This window comes from Equus asinus, chromosome 9 (genome assembly GCF_041296235.1).
Source record: "Equus asinus isolate D_3611 breed Donkey chromosome 9, EquAss-T2T_v2, whole genome shotgun sequence".
NCBI classification, from domain to species: domain Eukaryota; kingdom Metazoa; phylum Chordata; class Mammalia; order Perissodactyla; family Equidae; genus Equus; species Equus asinus.
Genome location: NC_091798.1, coordinates 31,174,832 through 31,194,952, shown reverse-complemented (window position 1 = coordinate 31,194,952; position 20,121 = coordinate 31,174,832). Strand labels below are relative to the sequence as shown.

Below are 20,121 nucleotides of genomic sequence, written 5' to 3'. Positions count from 1 at the left end.
TTGAGAATTGAATATGCTCTTTTTCCTGAAACCCTGCAAACTGAAGCTGAACGACTTGATAGAAACTTAAGAGAGATTCCTGTCTGTGGCTGTGTAAGCTGTAAGCCACTCAAAAAGATACCTGAATGCCCGATGACATCATCAGAGACATTTCAAGCTGCAAAAAGATGCTTTGACTCTGACATCTAAAAGTCTTCTTGACTGCCTGCCCCCTGGACACAGGAACTAGTTTATAATTTGCTCCAACCATTAACCTTGTTACCTTGCTTCCAACATCACAAGGGAGAGAAGACCACAACTGCATTCTATTGTTTAACTTGGTTTACAAATGGATCTTACTTAAATGATAAACAAGGACGGTTATCAAGCTGGATACGCTGTCCAGCCTCAAGAATGCCTGCTGCTTCCCATTAGCTCTGCTAACCCAGTAAAAGATTTCCTTCTACAGGCTCAAGAAATTGCCACGGAACAAGAGAAATAGATATGGCAGTCAAAAGGGGGAATTTTTGACACCCCCTCACAGATGTGGTTCGGGCCCAATAAGAAACCCATAGTACCTGTTGGAGCACAATTGCCACTGCTCCAGCATATACACCAATTAACCCACTGGGCACCTGAAAAGATGATTTTATGGGGAAAAACCCACTCCATGGGTCACAAGGCCACTTTCCTCTTCCTAAGGGACCCTTTGAGGTATGGCAATTGGACTTTGTCCAAATGCCACCATCTCAAGGATATAAATACATCTTGGTAATGATTTGCATGCTTTCACATTGGATTGAAGCCTTTCCTTACAGAAGAGCAATGGCTTTAACAGTAGGTAAATTACTATTAGAGAGAATAATTCCTGTTTGGGGAATTCCTACTGAGTTACATAGAAACCGGGGAACTCATTTCACGGGACAAATAATTAAATCTATTTGTAATATTTGGCCAATAATGCAACATTTCCATTGTGCTTACCATCCCCAGTCCTCGGGATTGGTGGAACGAACTAATGACACAATCAAAACTCAATTGGCAAAACTTTCAGAAGCATTTCATCTCTTATGGCCGAAGGCTCTTCCACTAGCGCTCCTCAATCTTAGATCTACACCCTTTGGTAAACATCGACTGTCTCCTTTCGAGATAATAACCGGACGGCCTATGAAATTAAACGAAGGAATGTATGAACCAACTTTACTTAAAGGAGACATTTTACATTATTGTCAAGGTCTCATCAAGGCACTTAAAAGAAATGAAAGATTGGTAGCTGATTCTTTCACAGAGAATTCCCAGAAATTAAGGATCTTGGACTGTAACCTGAAGAATTTATTTATTGAAAGAGACATCAAATAAAACTGTTTGCAGCCCTGTTGAAAAGGACCATACCAGGAGGAGAAGAAGACGGCATCTGTTGTAGACAGCTGTCCCAAGACTCCGGACCAGGTCTGTATTCCCAACCTTATATCTCATTTAAACCTTTGTTATGCTTAAACTGTATACCTATTTTATAATTTGTTTGGAATATTATTATACTTAATCAAAGGGATTAATTTGGAACAGACTGGTCTTGAAGGCCAGGCATTTATCGAGTGACTCCTAATGGAACTCAATGGTTACGTGGAACAAATCTTTGGCCTTGCCTACTGCCTGGATGGCTAAAACATTGCACCCTGAGTTTCCTTTAAAAGCAGGGAAGGAGTCAGGCTGAGTTAAAACCTGTTGCCAATCTCCCTCTCTTTAAGGCCGGATGGGCTTGTTCAGTGTTCCACTGGTATGGCTATATTTTCAGCTATATTTGCTTCTTCTTTGGGGCTAAAAGACGTCATTATTACATATGAAAGCTCTGACTAAATTGACTCAAGAAGCCCTTAATGATAGTCAAGCAGGAACAGCCTTATTAAATACTGAAATGTCTTTAATGAGAAGGGCTGTCTTTCAAAACAGAATGGCTTTAGATGTTCTTACTGCATCCCAAGGTGGTACATATACAAGCATTCAGACTGGATGCTGTGCTTTTACATGTGATGAATCTTCCAATGTGTCATCTCTGCTGAAACTCATGAAGGAGCAAGTGGATGCCTTGTGCAATCCGACACCCAGTCTTGAATTGTTTGGCTAGCTCCCTTCCGGTATCAGTTCCCTTTTCCGATCCGGATTGGAATTCATATTTCTACTACTTCTTGGAATTCTTTTACTAGTCATAATATTCAAATTAATTGTTGTTTTCTTTACTCAGTGTTGTAAGAGTGGCATACACACTAAAGTAATGATTGCTCGACAGCTTGAGATGGTTGATCTGTCTTATAACCCTGGACAAATTTCTTTTTCTGATAGGGACTATGACTAAGAATTCATTTCAGACCAATCCTTTTAAAATGCTGAGTTATTATTGTTACTGTACTTGTTCTATAATCATATACAAGGTAAATGTAAACTGTCATAGAAAAGCACATATACAATGTTTGTGCAACACTCTAAAATTAATTGGGAATTACATGACATATGAAACGCTTCCTCTGTTAATATATATATAATGCTATGCTTGTCCACTATTTCCCCCAACGTGGACGACTAGACAAATGAATGAAATAAAAGCCTAGCACCGAGGGGTCATGATGGACCCAGGGCAGGCAGCAACCACCCTGGCGCCGAGGGACAATATTTTGATCATCAATGCTTTCTATCGAAAGATTAGAGATCAAAAGGGGGAAATGACAAGTAAAAATGGCAAGTAATAGGATATATTAGAGTATATGAGGAAGCCATTTGGTGTAAACCTAATTCGGCCTGACCTTGTCTTTCCAAAAGGGCCTGACCGAGGCCATTGAGCATGCATTGTATATCTGCTTTAGAGATTCTCTACGGCAAGAGCAAAGGCCCTTGAGATAAAGGCGCAACTTCTCTCTCCCTCCCAACGTTGGCATCTCCTTAAAGATTAAGCATCTTTCTTTAGGCTGGGAACCGATTGCAGTGCTCATCTGTGACCGCCCAGCCCGAGGCAACACACCTGCCACCCCGCAGCGTTCACTGAGACAGCAGACCTATCTGCCGTTTCCATCAATTGCTGTGCCGACAGAGCAGCCTTGTGACTATTGTAAAAGGGACATTTCAATCATATGTGAAACATACTCTTTGAGGGTATATAACCATCCTGTATACCCCCACTTCTTTGGAGTGCTCTGTTCCTTTGTGGAAAGACTCTCCTGGGTTATAATCCTCAGATTTAAGCTCAGAATAAACTCACTTAAATTTCCATTTATAGATTGGTTATGGATTATTTTCGTCAACAGTCAGAAGCCATCCATATCATTGGGTGCAGACCTTGCTGTTTCCATTACATTAACCTGACCTCAGAACTCTGAAGTCTAAAGTCTCTAATCCAGGAAATATATCACTCACAGAAACTTGCCAGAAATGAGAATTCACGCCCATTTCTCCTCTCTCAGTCTCTCCTTGCTCCTACCCACCCACTGCTGCCTCCAGCTTTAGGAAGAGAACTAAACAGTAAACGTTTCCCAGTGTGCTTTTTTTCCTCCACCCACATACTTTTTCCTTCTTCAACCTGGCAAGCATACCACCAGCAGTTTTTATGATGCAAAACTCACACTGTCCTTGTGAGAAAAAAATATCAGATCAGAACTACAGCTGCATCTATATGCATAGATATATCTCAGATCATAATCTTGAGGGAAAAAAAAGCAAGTTGCATAATGATATTTTGTCTAAGTTTAAAAATCTTCACAATAAATTCTTTGCAATGATTAAGAGTACATGAATATGTAATAAAAGCACAAAACTGCTGAATTCAAGAAAAGGATTAATTTGGGGGAAGGAAAAAGGGGATGAGATTGGGAAGAACTACCAGCAGACCCTAAGTGTATCTGTAATGTCTTATTTTTTGAAAAGTTAAGAGAAAGAAGGAAAGAAGCTCTGAAGCTCATGTGGCATAAAGAAGAAATTTGTGAAAGCTAGACGGTGGGTTTATTGTTCTAATAGTCTCTATTATCAGTAAGTTCAAAATGACCCACGAGTTTTTAAAGTTCAAATGTGAAGCGTCATTTACTATTGTCCGCATTCACCATGGATGGACTGTTGTTATCCCAATGATTCGTATTTAACAAAAAGGTGGAAAGGAAAGTGACAAACACCAGAGATCATTGGAGGCAAATGTTTCTCTCCCTCATCCTCTGTTTAAGAATGTATGTCTGCCTAATTTCTTCAAGAAAGTGTTGAAGATAAGGGGGAAGTGCTAGAAGCTTTTAGACCAATGAACTTTGGCATGACTTGCTCTGTGGCCCCAAGTGAGCAGCTGTAGTTTATTATTAAACAATGGCAAGAATCCCCAAGGGTCCAGAAAGTCAGAGATGACTACAGTTGATCAGAAACTCACCCTCCCTCTATGTACAATTGGGAGATTTATGGCGCAAACGAGAAACATCATAGGGGGACCGATGCTGCAGGCAGAGTCCACACGTAAGAATGCGGCACCTGGGGTCGTCAGAGCCAAGGTTCGTCATGTCACACGGCAGCAAACCAGCTGGGCAGCTGTCCAGGGCTCAGTGCTATCAAGAGCCTTCTCTTTTCCTGCCTCCCTTACCCCTAAGGACCATTGGTCCCTGCTGTTTACTCCCACTTAGACACAATGGCAGAAACAGCCAAAGAAACGTGAGCACAGACTCCTGCGCCAATGGCGTCAGAATTAGGAAGAAGGGATGTGGGAGTGGTTCCTATTAGCTAACAATAAAACAGCCCACAATTACTGAGGGGGTTATCAGAAGCTAGACTCTGTGCTAAATCCATGAAATGAGTTATCTGATTTAATCCTCACAAAAACTCCATGCGATGGATACTACCATTAGATCAAGTTTACAAACGGGAAAACTGAGGTTCGAAGAATATAAGAGACCTGTCCAAAGTCACACAGCTATTAAGTTGTTCCAGGATGTGTCTCCTACTTTGTTCCATTTCTCTATGACAAATAGGGGAACCTAGAAGAGAATGTTTATATCAACTGGCTTCAGACTTAGAATACGCATATCGACCTCCCTAGGGAAAGCCCCTACAAATATGGAGAACAGTATCGGGGGATGGCACAAAAAGCCCTAATAGAAGTAAACAGCAAGCTGACTCTTGGTGAAAAAGTGAATCCAACGTTTCATTGGATGCTAAGCAATTATCAGTGGCAAAAAACAGGGGAAAGAATAAAATACTGAATGATAGCGCCATCAGAACTTTGAGGAAGCTTCTTCAATATTGGTTGGTTGTTTTGAGCTGCAGAACTCCTCTACATGGAATCTTGAGCTGAAGGACAGAATGTCAAACCGAAGCAGTTACTCCAGCTAGTGCTGGGGGTCAGGGAGCGGGGGCAGAGCTCCCTAAGACACCTCCGCAGGCCGAGTTTACAGCCCACTCATTTTATAGATGAGCAAAATGGAGGCCTAGAGACAGAGCATGATATGCTCGGGCCATGGAAATGTAGTTAATCTGGCTAACTTATTTATTGTGCTTAATTAACTGTGTGCCAGGCTAAGTGTTTCACACAGAGACTTAATCCCATCCCATCCCAACTCTATGAGGAAGGCATAATTACATCATAAAATATACAGATGAGGAAACTAAAACCCAGAGAGGTTAAATAAATTGCTCAAGGCAAGTCAAAGAAGCAAGATCAAAGCCAGACAGTCTGGCCTCCAAGGGCGGGTGATCACCCACGATGATGCCTGCCCCCATGGAGAGAGACTGAGTCACATCTAGTCCCCACTCCCTGACTTGCAGACCTGTGATCCTTCGTGTTCTCCCACCCACGTGCTGTGTCTGCACCCATGGGCTACAATGACAGCAGGATTTAGCAAGAGGGTCTGAAAAATTTATAAATCCCAGAAATCTGGAGAAGCAAAATGTTTCATAGCTGAAGGTCGTGCCTTTGTGCCAAGGGCACTGTTTGAGACATTATTTGCTTATGGTTTTAGGTCCAGGTGGCCTTAGCCTGGGAGCCTCTTCCTCCTGGAGGTGTCAAGCTGTCTAGGCTGGGACCTCAAGCAGAGGAAGCAGAACGTGGTGCTTCAGGTTTGCTTTGAGGACCTCTAGAGCCTTCCACATTATGAGCCCAGGTCACAAGGCTGCAGGTGAAGTCATCTGTCAGAGAGTAGAAAGCCTTCAACGGGGGATGCTCCCGGGCTTCTCTCCAAGGAACCGTGGTGAGGCTCCAGGAAGACGTGGATTCCTCACATTGTTAGGAAGGCTTCCTCGGCTTAGTGCTCTTCCATCTCCCAGGAAAGTCCTCCCCCAATCCACCTCCCTGCCCTAAAGCCACCACTCCTCCTGATAAATGCCGTACTTGCAACCACAGGGCCCCATTTGGCCCTGCTCTGAAAAGAAGGAAGGAGTTTGCATTAGGGTAACCAATCATCCCAATTGCCTGGGACCACCCCGTTTCTAACACTGACTGCATCCTGGGCAAACCCTCAGTCCCAGGCACATCAAAATGGTTGGTCACCTATGTCAAGTCTCAGATGACTTGACAGTTTCTTAGAGCAAAACTCTCTGTGGCCTCAATTTGACATACCAAGAAAAAAATCACACTGTAACAGGTAGGAGGCAGGAAATTGCTTGTTTTTCTCCAGTAACAGCAACTCTGATGAAAACAGGGTTGAGTGACTGAGGCCAAGTTTATGACCACCGATGGTCCCAGAGGAACTCACTTCCTGACCTCTCTTCCTGACCTAGGGAATCCTGGGAAGAAAGGAAGGAAGGGCTTAGTCACACCCTGGGAGTGGCAGCCAAGAGCAGCACTCCTTCCTCACAGAGTGAGCTCAAAGCCTCTCTCTTCAGGAAAAGCAGATGCTTCCCAGGCTTCACTCCCTTTTCACAAAGCCAGAATGACAAATACTGAATAAGGCAGAGAGGAGAGTGAGCGAGGACTCACAACCATCACCCTGTCTTTGGAAAAGCAACTCCCCCACCCCAGCAAATCCCTGAGCCTTCACTGAAACAACCACCTCAGCCAAGCCACAGGCCAGAGCCCCCCCGAAAACTCACCTGGGCCCCAGGACAGACTCGGCTCCCCGGGGATGCAGAAGCAGCCACCCATGTGTGCACCATCCTCCTCAGGCCGAGACCCCTGGGAACACCAGCCAGAAGAGCACTGGGAGGGGACAGCCCTCCAAGAGTGTCCCTCCTCCCGCCTCCTCCCGGGCACACAAGGGACCAAGGCCCCAGCTCAATGCACAATGCAGCCTTTGATATCCTGGCTGCAGCAGGAGGCCCAGGGAGGATGGGAGGGGCAGCCCAGCCCTCAGGACCCATAGTCCTTGCACTGTCAGGCTCTGACTGGGGAGCGGAGCTCCTCCCTGCCTCTCTGCAGATTGCTTCATGCCTCTCAGGCTGTGGCACATTCCTCACATTCTGGGATTGAGATACACAGTTGGTTCTTGCGGGGGCGGTCAGGGCGGGGGAGGAGGACAGAGAGCATCCCAGGAATCAAGGCTGCTGTTCTTGCTCCCTCCTGACTGCCTTGGCCCATGCTGCCACTGGGAGATGGAGCCCCACCCAGGCTCTCTGCAAACACCTCCCTTGGCTGTTCGAGCGAAGCTGGAGCTCTGGGCACAGCATCTCCCCTCACCCCCAGCAGCATCCATGAGCCAACCCCTCACTGGTGAACATGCGACCCCCAGCCGCTGGCTCCCAAAGTCTTGGTCAGAAGGAATCCGGGAAATCTTCTGATGGAGTGCAGCATATTACAGACCAAAGGATGAAGGGCCATGCGTGTTAAGGCTACAAGTATGCACAAAAACTGGTCACACCAGACTAATGTCTTTTCCATTTTGGATAAGGAGCAAAGCAGGGGAATGCAGTTGACACGGTATGGCTGAGTTTCAGAAAATCTCCCAAAGGAGACAGAGAAAATATGGCTGAATGCCAACAAGGTTAGACAGAGACATGACTGATCTAACCAAGCTCAAGGATCACTAATTACTTAACGTTTCCTAATGTTAGAGCAAAGCTCAGTGGTGAGTGGTCCGGAGGATGAGGAGGTATGAGCCAAGAGAAGGCAGCATCCTGGTGACCTGCCTTGCAGGCTGCTTGGAGGATGGACTTGAGGTCATTCTCATGAGCATTTTTAAGGTAGGAGGAGGCCTGGTCAAGTTTATACTCTGGCCGGAGCACTAGGGTGACAAAGTAAAGGATAGCTTAGAGGTCAGTCTCACTGGTGAGGTCAGAAGTGTCCACTGCACACACTAGTTCAGCCCCAGGTGATGGGGTCTTGCCACATCTCTGAAGTCTGGCTTCAGTTTCAATACTGACTCCTCCAGACTCCCAGTCACTGAATGTTGACTATGGGCCAGGCGTTCATTATACGTGACTTCATTTAAATCCCATAACAGCACCATAATGTAGGCATTATCATCTCTATTCGGGAAGTGAGGAAACTAACGAAGCGGGGTGTATAACTTGTCCATGGCGCCACCACTTATGAATGTCAGATTCGGTCAGGTCTAGTTGATGCCACAGCCCAGCAGCTTCACTTTTCCGATGTACAAGTTCTTTCCACGACTGCAATGAGGAAGGATTCAGTGATCTGATACTGACCCCTCTGGTGCCAGCTGACCTTTTATGGAAAACCCAGGAGAGGAAGGCTGGGGGGGGGGGGCAGGGGGTGCAGGGGGCACAGGGTCTCTCTGATCACAGTGCCACCATGGAGGCTGTTTTCTCTGTGCACATCTGTTTAAAGTATCCACTTCCCATAAATTATGCCCTGGCTTCTCCTTCACCAAAGCACAGTGTTCTAAGTATGGATTAGGATGTTTTCTTAGGCCTGAGAAAAAAGGGCAAAGGTTTCTTTAGAAAGCAGCCACTCAAAACTTCGTGAGGTACATGAGAATCAGACAGTGAAGAGAAACCATGGCCTAAGTCGTTCATGATGACAAATACTGAGACTTGTCATTTCTCCTTGACTTGCCTACATGCCATTCTTATACAGGTGCAGGAACAGAGATCAGAAATTATGAATGATCAAGACCAACCAATGGAAGGCCATCTGCCAGAGATGACACCCTGAGACAGCTGGTTGAGATGCATATTTTGGCAAATCTGAAATGAATGGTCCATTCTGGATAAAGTCATTGCTTCTCTTGAGATGCAAGAAACCAGTGCTATTCTACTTATGGGTAGCTCAGATGAATTAGCCAGAACAAAGAGCTTTGTAGTCAGAGAGAGCAGCAGGTGCAAAGGCCCTGAGGCTGGAACATGTGTGGCATGTTAAGGGGAAAAAGCATGTGTGGTTGGAGTCTAGTGAGGCAGGGCAGGGTATAGAGATAAGGTCAGACAAAGCACCAGGAGGCCAGATTGTGCAGGACCTTGAGGGCTATTTTAGGACTTCAACTTTTACTCTGAGTGAGATTGGAGCCAATGGAGGATGTTAAATAGAGGAGTCACATGATTGACTTATGAGTGACTCACGGCTGCTCCTTGGAAAATAGGCTGCCACTGGGATTCCAAGTATGCAGCAATTATAACATCCAGGAGAAAGATGATGATGGCTAGAACCAGAGGGATAGCAATGGAGGTGGCGGGACGGGCTTAGGCATTAGACACAGTTTTGAACGAAAAGTATTAGTCAAGGTTCTCCAGGGAAACAGAACCAAGAGGACATATACAAATCTGTGGTGCAAGGAGGGCAGTGCCCAGTCTCAGGAGCAGCCCCCGCGAGGCTCCAGGCAACGAGGAACATGGTGCAATGTTCCTGTGGTAAATAATCAGACATTCTGATTTGTTCTGGAAACCAGACATGTAGATTTTCAGATGAAGTTTCCAAACTTTTAGATATTTAGAAACTAATTCAGAAAATCTTCCAAAGCAGCATGTGGGCCAGTACTTCAGGGCAGACACAAGTTCCTAGAAGGCAAATCCAGCCCCAAAGCAGCCAGTTTGCCCCTTCAAGTGTAAACTTGAATTTTTTTCTTGGAAAATTTCCAATCTAGTTGGGATGATAAAATATGCACTTGGGTACTATAATTCAAGGGAAACTGAAAGCCCACGTTATCATGTTATGGGTGGAATTGTGCCCCCGAAAAATAACATATTGAAGAGCTAACCCCAAGTACCTCGGAATGTGACCTCATTTGGAAACAGGGTTGTTGTAGATTGTAATTACTTAAGTTAAGATGAGTTCATACTGGAGTAGGATAGGCCTCTAATCCTGTATGTCAGGTGTCCTTATAAAAAACACGCTGCGAAGAGATAGACACACAGGCGAAGCCCGTGTGACAATGAGGGAGAGATTTAGGTCAGCCCTAGGAGATGAATGCAGACCCCAGGAGAGCTAGGAACAACACGGCACTCATTAAGTCCCATTATTCAGTGGACAAATATCCATAGAGCTCTACTACGTCTAGGCATTGATCTAAGTTGTGAGGATATAGCAGGAAACAAAACAGACAAAAATCTCTCCCTCGTGTAGCTTACTTACGTTCTAGTGAGGGAAGAATAAATCAGTAGGTTATGTAATATGTTAGACGGTAGAAAATGTTATGGGAAAAAAAAGAATGAGACTCCTAGAGTAGAGGGGCTGTAACTTTCAAAAGGGCAGGGAGAGAAGTCATCACTGAGAAGGTGACAACTGAGCGACTGAAAGGACATAATGGAGGATCCTGGGCATTCAGGAAAAGAACCTGCCAGGAAAAGAGCAATGCCAGTGCAAAGGTCCTGAGGCAGGGGTGTGCCCAGCATAAGGAAGAGCAGAGGAGAGTATAACTTGAGCAGAGTGAGAAAGGGGCAGGAGGCAGAGGGTACCCTCAAAGTAGCAAAGAGGGCTTAGAGAAGGAGCCATTTATAAAGGTGTGGGCAAGGCTAAAGAAAACCAGCAAGGAGGGCAAGGCACTCCAGGGCTAGGAATACTAACAAGCATGAACATCCCTAATCCTGAAGAGACAAGAGGAGAGAGTGACTGTTGGAACCTAGCAAGAGCTAGCTTCAGGACTGATGACAGGAGCTGTGCCATTGACAGAGGAACACAGCCATGGCCCAGCCAAGGCCATGTGTGCAAAGGGGCCAGAGGAATAAATACTTCATCCTCTCACCTCCCATCTTCACGTTGGCTGAATACAACTGGAAGCCAAAGCTCAGAGAGCAGTTTGAGGACACCTGTAGGGCCAGCCTCCTGGGGGCACAGAGCAGGAGAGAGAAGAGCGGAGAGTGGATTTCGAAGGATAGCTGAAGATTATCCCGAGCAGGGAGAGGCGTAGGAGATGACGTCAGAGAGCTAACAGGGCCTGGGCGTGCAGAGCTTGCTGGACCATTTTAAGGACGTTGGCTTTCACTCTGAGTAAAATGGCAGCCATTGCAGGGTTTTGAGCAGAAGAATGACATGATGTGATTTAGGATTTGAAAGAATCAGCATCGGGAGGCAATTGCAGTAATCCAAGCAAGAGGAGAGTGTGGCTCGGGCCAGGGTGGTAGCAGTCGGGGTAGTGAGAAGTGGTGAGAGTCCAGCTTATTTTGAAGAGAGAGGCAGAATTGCCTGAGGGATTAGATGCCGGCTGTGAAAGAAGGAGGAGAGAAGGATGGCTCCCCATGTTTGGGCCTGAGCACCTGGAAGAAGTGGGGTAGCCATGGTCTGGGATGGGGGATCCTGCAGGGGGAGCAAGCTCAGCTGAGAGGGTAGGGCACACATGTTGAGTAGGAGAAGTCTCTTCACCATCCATCTGAAGACATTGAGCAGGCAGTAGGATATGCAAGTGTGGAGTTCAGGGGAAAGGCCTCTACTGGAAACATAAGCTTGGGAATCGTCAGCGTATAGAGATATACTGGAGATATGAGGAGGAAGCTAGCACATCCCAATGGGAAAAGCAAAGAGAGCTTCATGGAGGAGGTGGTATGTGACTGGGGGCCTTGAAGGATAGAATTTTGACAGGCAGAAATAGGTGGGAAGAGAATCCTAGATGGAGGAAAAGCCCTGGGGGAGGCGGGGCCGCTAACCCGCTGACCGGGGCAGAGGTCACCAAGCTGCTGGCTCTGACTTCACCTAGGAGAGCTGACTGCTCTTCCAAAACATCAGTCTCCTGTTTCTTGGCTCCCACAGCCAACCTGGGGTCAAGGGCAGGCGAAGCCCCACCCTGAAGGTCAGGAGTGAAAGTGTCCTTAGACAGTAATGCGTCCACTCTCTGTGTCGCGTTCTCCTCCAGCCCATCTTAAGAATGAGGAAACCGAAGACCTCAGAGGCTGTTCCACTTGTTCTCTGTTTTCTTGGGATGTGTGTGACAAATCCTGCACTAGACCAAACCTCAGGACTCTCAGGGCAGTGCTCCCACAAAACGTCCTACCTCTCATCAGTTCACCTTCCACAATTAAGTTCCCTAGTGAGCAGGCTGGGAGAGGATGGGGGGTGTGTGTGCGCGTGCGCGCAGGCGTGTGCCAAGCCCAGGACACGAGCCCAGGACTGACACTCCCCACCACTCCCTGGGAAAGGAATTTCTCCTCAGCCCAGCTTCTCTCTCAGGGAAATTCAGGTTTGCAGGCATCCGACCCAGTGAACAGCACAGGAAGGAGGAGCCCCTCTGGCCAGCGAGGTCCCTCAGGCGTCTTTCCTGAGACACTCGCACCTGGGCGCCCCCAGGCTGTGCTGGGAGGTCGATGGCAGCCTGGCTGGAAAGAGTGAGAAATGGAAGGAACTTAGATGCCTGTCCACATGGAAGTGGCCCGATAGTGATGGCGTATTTAGTCAGCCGTGAAAAAGATTGGAGCAGGTCTAGACGTAGAGTCGAGAAAGATCTCGACGACATATTATGGAGCAAAACCTAGAGAAACTTGCACACAGTGCATAGAGTATGGTCCCGTTCATGCACAAAAGCAACCTATATATGTGACTTTGAATGTACAGAGAAAGGGTCACAGCAGCCTGATGATGGCGATTCGTTTATTCACTCCACGGATGTGCGTCCAGTGCCCTCTCCTGCCCCTGGCGCTGTGCTGGGGGAGGGGATCAGCAGAGGGGGGAGCAGACGATGTCCCTGTCCTCCTGCAGCCTGAGAGGGGCAGGGTTGAGGGAGGGGTGAAGGAACATGATGGCTTTTTATTTTATGTCCTTCTGCATTATCGGAAGATTTCCAGCTAGAATATTTCATAGGGATGTCATAACGAATACAAAAATACACAAACAAAGAGAAGAAGGTGGAAAAAGAAGAGAAGGAGGAGAAATGCTTATGTAAACAATGTGATAGGGCACCTGGGGTCTCTTTCAAGCTGTCACACTCTTGACCTGACTAGAAGGATGGTCTCTCCTACCCAGCATCACAGAAGAACAGCACCAAGTGGAGAATGCCAGACATGATGTCCACAGCCCCTTAGAAGGAAGAAGGCATATTCCAGTAACAGAAGGTCCCACAACTCCCCAGTTTCTCCCCAGCCCTCCAAGAGCACTGCCTGTGGCTGGTCACAGCTCCTAGAGGTGGCAGCTTTTTAAGACCAGGATCATCTTCTGGGGCTGATGCCATGAAAATAGGTGCGCTGTCTTCTCTGAATGCAACCTTCCAGACATGGCCTTTTACCCTCCTCCTCTGATCAAGTGCCTCCATCTGCCCAGCAACCTGTTTAGAGCCCTCACTGTTGCTGGGAACCTCAAGTAACAGCAGAGGGAGTTTCTTCTCTTCTTTTTTCTTTTTGAGGAAGATTAGCTCTGAGCTAACATCTGCTGCCAATCCTCCTCTTTTTGCTGAGGAAGACTGGCCCTGAGCAAACAACCATGCCCATCTTCCTCTACCTTACATGTAGGACTCCTGCCACAGCATGGCTTGACAAGCGGTGCCATGTCCGCACCCAGGATCCGAACCAGCCAACCCCGGGCCACTGAAATGGAACATGAGAACTTAACCACTGCGCCACCAGGCCAGCCCCTCTTCTCTTCTTGAAGTGCTCAGACAGTCTAACCGAGAGCAGACTGCACAGTTACTTACATGGATTACACAGAAGGATGCACCCTTCCCCATCCTACCCCCTCCCAGTCCTTGAGCTTGTCTTCTCTGGGCAGAAGAATTGGCAAGACAAGCTATTGGCCAGTAAGGTGACAAAGTCTCACGAGCCCTCTGATGTGTTTTCAGCTCTCAGGTGGTCAATTTAGCTGTTAGATTTGTGGTCAGACGTCCTGAGTTCACATCCTAGCTCTGCCATTTTCAAGCTGTACACTTTTTGGCATATTTCTTCCTCTGTAAATAACAATAATTATAATAATAATTAAATGGCAATGACAAGAAAGTCCTGCCCCACAAAATGGTTGTGAGGATTTAAAAAGATGTCTATAGGGGTTTGTTTTTTACTTGTGCAAATCTTGCAAATGTGTGGTGTGTGCAACCACTGTGCTACTTGCCTTGGGAGTGTTCTCCATGCACCTGGAGCCGGAAGGAGCCTGAGGCAGCCTGGGTGAGCAGAATGTGCCCATCAGCTGTGACAGAGACACAATCTCAGTTTCAACCAGAGAGCCTACAAGGAAACGCATCCAAGAAAACCAGATCTGCCTGTCCTCCGAGATAAGCAGAAAGATTCCTTTCAGTTACGCAGGCAAAGGCATCCAGCCTCGGCCACCCCAGCTGCATTTTTGTCCTTATTCCCCAATTCTAGCATTTTCAACAGACATGAGTTTTGCTTAAGACATGTTTACTTAAGAAAGAAAAATGAAATCTCGTGCACCACCATTTTGGTATCTGGCTTTATGATCTAATAAATCTGTTTATTGCAAAAGGAAATGCGTGTGTCTCTTTTTTTTTCTAGGTGTTTTCATTGAGAAATTTCATTGGGTGACCTTGGGCAAGTCAGCCATTCTCCTTCAGTGCTTTCCCCTCTTCCTTACATAGTATAGCTTGGAGTTCCCCCACCATTTGGGTCTTGCTCCTGTGAAGACTTTGTCGAAGTTCCTCGGGAAGTGGGGCACCCCGATATCCATCCCATTGTCCCATACAGCTGTGTATTCTGTACACAGCTCCAAGGCACTGTCGCCTCCTTTGTTCCACTGGCTTTACTTCTATTAATGGATCCCAAGCTTACATGAGCCTGCTAAGTCAGGAAATAGCTCACGTTCTATTCAGTTGGAGAGATTTATCAAAACTCAGATGCCAAGATCTTGCCCAGCCTGGATGAATCAGAATCTCGGGAGGGAGGGTCCTTGGAGGTCTTCTTTTAGACCCCTTCCAAGTGATTCGAATGTGCATCCAGATTTTGGCAAGTAATGTCCCCAGAGGTTTCTTCCACAGGGATAAGAGTCAGGCCCAGGTGTAGAATTCGGGGGCCTCAATGCCCAGCTCTCCTTTCCTAATCTTCTGATCCACACCAAAGTTAATTAAAAGCCTTAACCACAAGCAGGCAGCATGCACAGGGACGTTCAGCTGTTGGTGAAGAGAATCTGAGGGGTCCATTTCATTCCTTGAGGTTCGGCGTCCACAAATAACCAAATAACGACTTGTAAGGAATGCCCGTTGACGAGGCCCTCCCCCTCACCACATCCTCACACCACAGCCGTGACGTAGGGGTGGGACCTGCCATTTTATAAGTGATGAAAGCGTTGTGTGAGAGGAGTCAGGTGACTTCCCCGAGGTCTTATTGGTAGTGATTGGCAGAGACGGATTTTCTCGAACATTCCAGCCAGCACCGGCACATACAGTAGCTTTCACCCCTTATGACATCCAGGAGGACACGAACCAGACACATTCACATGGTGCCCCAGCCCCCAACCCCTCCCTCAAGCAACATCTGTCTAATAATACAGATGAGAATTTTGTTAACCTACACAGAAATACAAATGTATAGGGATCAAGGAAACGAGCAAAACAAGTTTATCATACCTGCACTTAACTTAAAAGGTTCCAACAATATGTGAGCAACCAGGGAAAGAAGGAAAGAAAAAGCACTTAAATGCGGGGCACCAGGGCTTCTCAAACTTTAATATGGATATGAATCCTCTGGTGTGGTAGGCAGAATAACGGCCCCCCAAAGATGCCCTAATCCCCACTACCCGAATATGTTACCTTACATGGCTAAAGGGGCTGTGTTGATACCATTAAGTTAAGGAATTTGAGAAGGGACGCTTGTGTGGGTTATCCAGATGTGATCACAAGAGTCCTTATAAGTGGGAGGTAGGAGGGTCAGAGCCGGAAGAAGATGTGACGACAGAACCAGAAGCTGAGGTCAGAATCAGAGAAAGAGATGTGAATGTTACTACAGTGCGGTTTTAGATGGAAGAAGGGACCGTGAGCCAAGGAATGTGGGAAGCCTCTAAAAGCGAGAAAAAGCAAGGAATGGATTCCACCCCCCAGAACTTTCAAAGGGAACGCAGCCCCGCCACCACCTCGATCTGAGCCCAGCGAGACCCAGTTCAGACTCCTGACATCCAGAATGATAAGATGATAAATTCTTGTCACTTTAAACCGCTAAATTTGTAATTTGTTGCAGCCATAGGAAACATACACCTGGGAACTGGTAAAATGCAGATCCTAATCCCTGGTCTAGAAAGGATGGAAAGCTCTGATGGGAGCTTGCTGGTGGTGTCTGTGCGCTGGTCCTGGGACCACACTCAGCATCGAGGCCATCGGCAGCGCCCCCGTTCCCTCCAGGTCTGGAGAGCGCCAGTTAGCGTGGGATGGGACCAGGGGCACTGCATACCCCTGAGTGCCTGGCCTCCAACGCCCAAGCATCTGTGCCACTGAACACGGTGCAGATCTCTTGTCAGTCTTACTTTCAAGGCCACCTACTCCGAGAGGTACCCCTTTTGATTCCCTATTTCTGCCCCTGTTTACTTCACAGGTTGTAACCATAAGTCTGGGTGTTGGTTTATTGACTCCTCCTCATGTTTCTGCTGCCCCACCCACACCGTGCAGCACAGGGACTGGGACAGAAAAGGCACTCTTATGTGAATGAATGAACTAAAAAATTCAGGAATCCCTTAGTTCCTTTTCAAACAAATGCCTGCCCAAATCGCACACATCTTGTATCAGTACAACTGAATTTTTTTAAGCTACATAATCCAAAAGTTTGCCTTGATCCAAGGCGCTTTATCTTCTCACACCGGGCGCTATGTTCCAAGCAGATGAAATCAGTCTGAATATTGGTCTTTCCCATCCAGGTTCAAGATTTCTCCCCATATTTGGAAAGCCTGCTGTAGCAGGTCAGTATCCAAGAAGCAGACTCTGAGATGAGGATTTACAGGCAGGAAGCTTATGGGAACATGCTTACAGGATCCATATGGGTGGGTGGGTGGGGAGGGAAACGGGACTGAGCAGAGAGCGGAGTGGGCTGCAATGCAGACCAAACAGAGTCCTCAGCTGGTTCCTACAGGGAGGGGTCATGGCCCTTCAGGGTTGTCCTTAACTGGAGCAAGAGTGCCTGGTAACAACCAGTCACTGGACTGGTTACATCCCTGTAAAAACCAGTCATTGAGGACAGGCTGCCCCAGAAGGGGGCATGACTTGGGGATGGTGCTGTTTAGTTCTAGGCAAGACCCAGAGGGGACTCAGCTGAAACCTGCCAATCTTGAAAGCTTCCAGCCACCCAGACAGGAGTAGGCCAGTCGTGATGGGTAGGAATCCGGGCAGACTCCACAACACTCACCACCCATGCCTTCCGTTTCCTCAGTCACTGGAAAAGAAACCATTAAATCAAGCTAAGCCCAGGCTAGAGCTTAGTGCCCCACCAGTAGGAACTAGAGGGGAACAGACTAAAGATGCAAGAGAGAAGAACACTGATGTAGAAGCGTCCACGGGGAGGAAAACCGGGATGGACTTGAGGGCGTGCACAGAGCCCGTCTTGGAGACAGGGTTTTTCCGAGTTGGGCCAGCAGGAGAATGTGATTCATGAAGGGGTCCAGAGGAAGGAGGAAGGCGGCGGGCATCTGAGCAGTTCACAATATAAACAGGGAGAAGGGGGGAAAAGGGGTCCATGGGGCAGCATAATAAGAAGCCGATTAGAAGAGAGTAAGGAGATTGCCGGGCACAGTGAGGGGCTGGCTGGGCTGGGCTGGCTGCTAGGAGTTCGCAGGGACCCACTCACAGGAGTTTATGGCTTTCCTCCAGTAGCCTCAAAATGGAACAGGGACAGCAGACAGTTCAGAGCTGGCAGAGCAGGTGTGACAGGGGGACACTGTGGTGATGGAATCCAGGGTGAAAGTCAATGAGATGGGTGACCTCAGAGTCAGGCTGGATGAGGAGGCCAGGGGTGTGGAGGGGATCTAAGAACAGGGGTGGACCATGACACGAGATCATAAGAAGAATGTCCAGCAGATTCGGGAGGGGTCAGGGCATGGGAGATCCACCAGGTGGAGGGTGCGGAGGTGAATGTCAGAGATGACGTTTATAATGGTGGAGGGCAAGAAGGAGCCCCTGCAGAGAGTGGCGAGGGAGGTACGGTCCTGCAGGAAAGCCAGGCATTCTGTTTAAAATGGTGTCATCACAGTAGTAACACCTGCATGGAAAAGTTCAAACTATAGATTGAATAAAAATGCAAGTTCCCTTTCAAACCACTTGACCCCTAACCAAGCTCAGTCCCCTCTCTGAAAGCAACCACTGGCAATTCAGACTATCCTTCCAGAACTTTGGGTCCGCATTCTAGACACAAATGTATGTGATCCCATTTCCGTAAGAAAGATTATGTATATATTATATACATATGTATATTTGTACTCCTAAATAGGGTCATAATATATATCTATGCATTATTATTATATATATTAATTTGCTCACTGCTTGACTCTCAGCACGGGGATTATCCTACACTATGAGAATGACACTCTGACACAACCTGTTTCTCTCGACTTGTGGCTGCACCTTTCAGGAAGGAAAGATGGGCGCTCCTGTGGAGAAGAGAGCCCGGCAGTGGCCTGTGAAGGGTGAGGTGATGACCACAGGTGAAGCTGGCCTGGAAATCTTCCCTCTTTCCTGTGATAAAGGCAGGACAAGAGCATCCCAATGGTTTCACCACGTGGTTTTCCAACATCCAGGGATATTTTCCTGTTTCCTCGTGAGAGCTGAAAATCTCCCTTCCTGGAATCTAAATAAAGACAAAAACAAACTTCTAAACAAAAGGATCCTCTGCTCCAGGGTCTCAATTCCATTCCCCTGAGAGGAACGGGCTCAGATTGTCGTCTTCCGACAACCTGTCCAGCCCAGCCCCCGCTTCCTCTTGCTCCTTCCTGATGGCCGTCAATTGTGGACATCCTCATGGGTATAGTATTTTACTTCTATTGACCCCTTTCTTCATGTCCTCGTCATTATGCAGGGAAAAGAAGATTGTTTTCCCAATAGAAGCTATTTGGGGCTTTTGAATCGTCCAAGGTTCAATGGTCTCTCCTAAGAGCCTAATTAGTCATATCCAGTTGGGCAAGGTGAAAGGACTCTAGACAAAGAGAGGTGAGGGAACCCTCATTCAAGCCTGACGCTGCCCCTGCCTCATGTGAGGCTGAAAGGCTGCTCAGCTTGTCCAAGGGGGGGCTCTTCAACTATCAAATGGGAACGTAACCCCTGTCATGTGGGCTTTACAGAGTGGCTGTGGGGAGAAAACTAGAAAGATCCCTGGAAGCATTTTGTTCATGGTGAGGTGCTGGGAAGCACTGTGCGTGTTCACTGAGTTCACACAACTGGGGAAACTGTTCAGTCATAGAGAGAGAAATTAATCTCAGTCTGGAATAAAGGGAAAGGATGCAGGATCACATCACCTTCATCTATGAATTGATGCTGCTTTGAAAGCACTTTCATCCAGATCCTCACAAGTCTATGAAATAAAGAGACAGGGCTAAATTTTTATTGCATTTGCAAGAGCAGAGCCGGAAACTGAGAAGGGAAACAACCAGAAGCCTGCTATCTTCGCCTGGTCCCTGTATGAATACTTCTCTCCAAGGAGATGCAGGCCAGCCTCATTTAGCACCACTGTAATTGGCCCAGAGGAAAGACCACACCCTGAAATCCCCATGGCAACAGAGCTCACCACACATTTCCAGGCTGGGAAATGCTAACAGACAGGAAGGAACTGTGGAAAGGTCCAGCACGCCTGCACGAGGAGAAAGAGAAATGATGGGCTTGTCACTTGGAGAGGTGTAAGTAACGATAATGATAGTTAACATACATTGAGGGTTTCAAATGGATGCACTACACTAAGTATTTTCAT

General features: G+C 47.2%; 1 protein-coding gene across 3 annotated transcripts in view; it reads right to left on the bottom strand.

Annotated features, from left to right (window-relative positions):
• SH3TC2 (SH3 domain and tetratricopeptide repeats 2) overlaps window positions 1–7,377 on the bottom strand; it is a 70,684-nt gene extending 63,307 nt beyond the window's left edge. Inside the window, exon 1 of one of the 3 annotated variants that reach the window (XM_014852586.3) lies at window positions 7,024–7,377. In XM_014852586.3, the coding sequence (XP_014708072.3) occupies window positions 7,024–7,075 (52 nt within the window). In that variant the 5' untranslated portion in view covers window positions 7,076–7,377. The remainder of the gene's footprint in view (window positions 1–7,023) is intronic. The other 2 variants (XM_014852585.3, XM_044777860.2) reach the window with 2 other exon arrangements.
• Window positions 7,378–20,121: the final 12,744 nt, after the last annotated feature.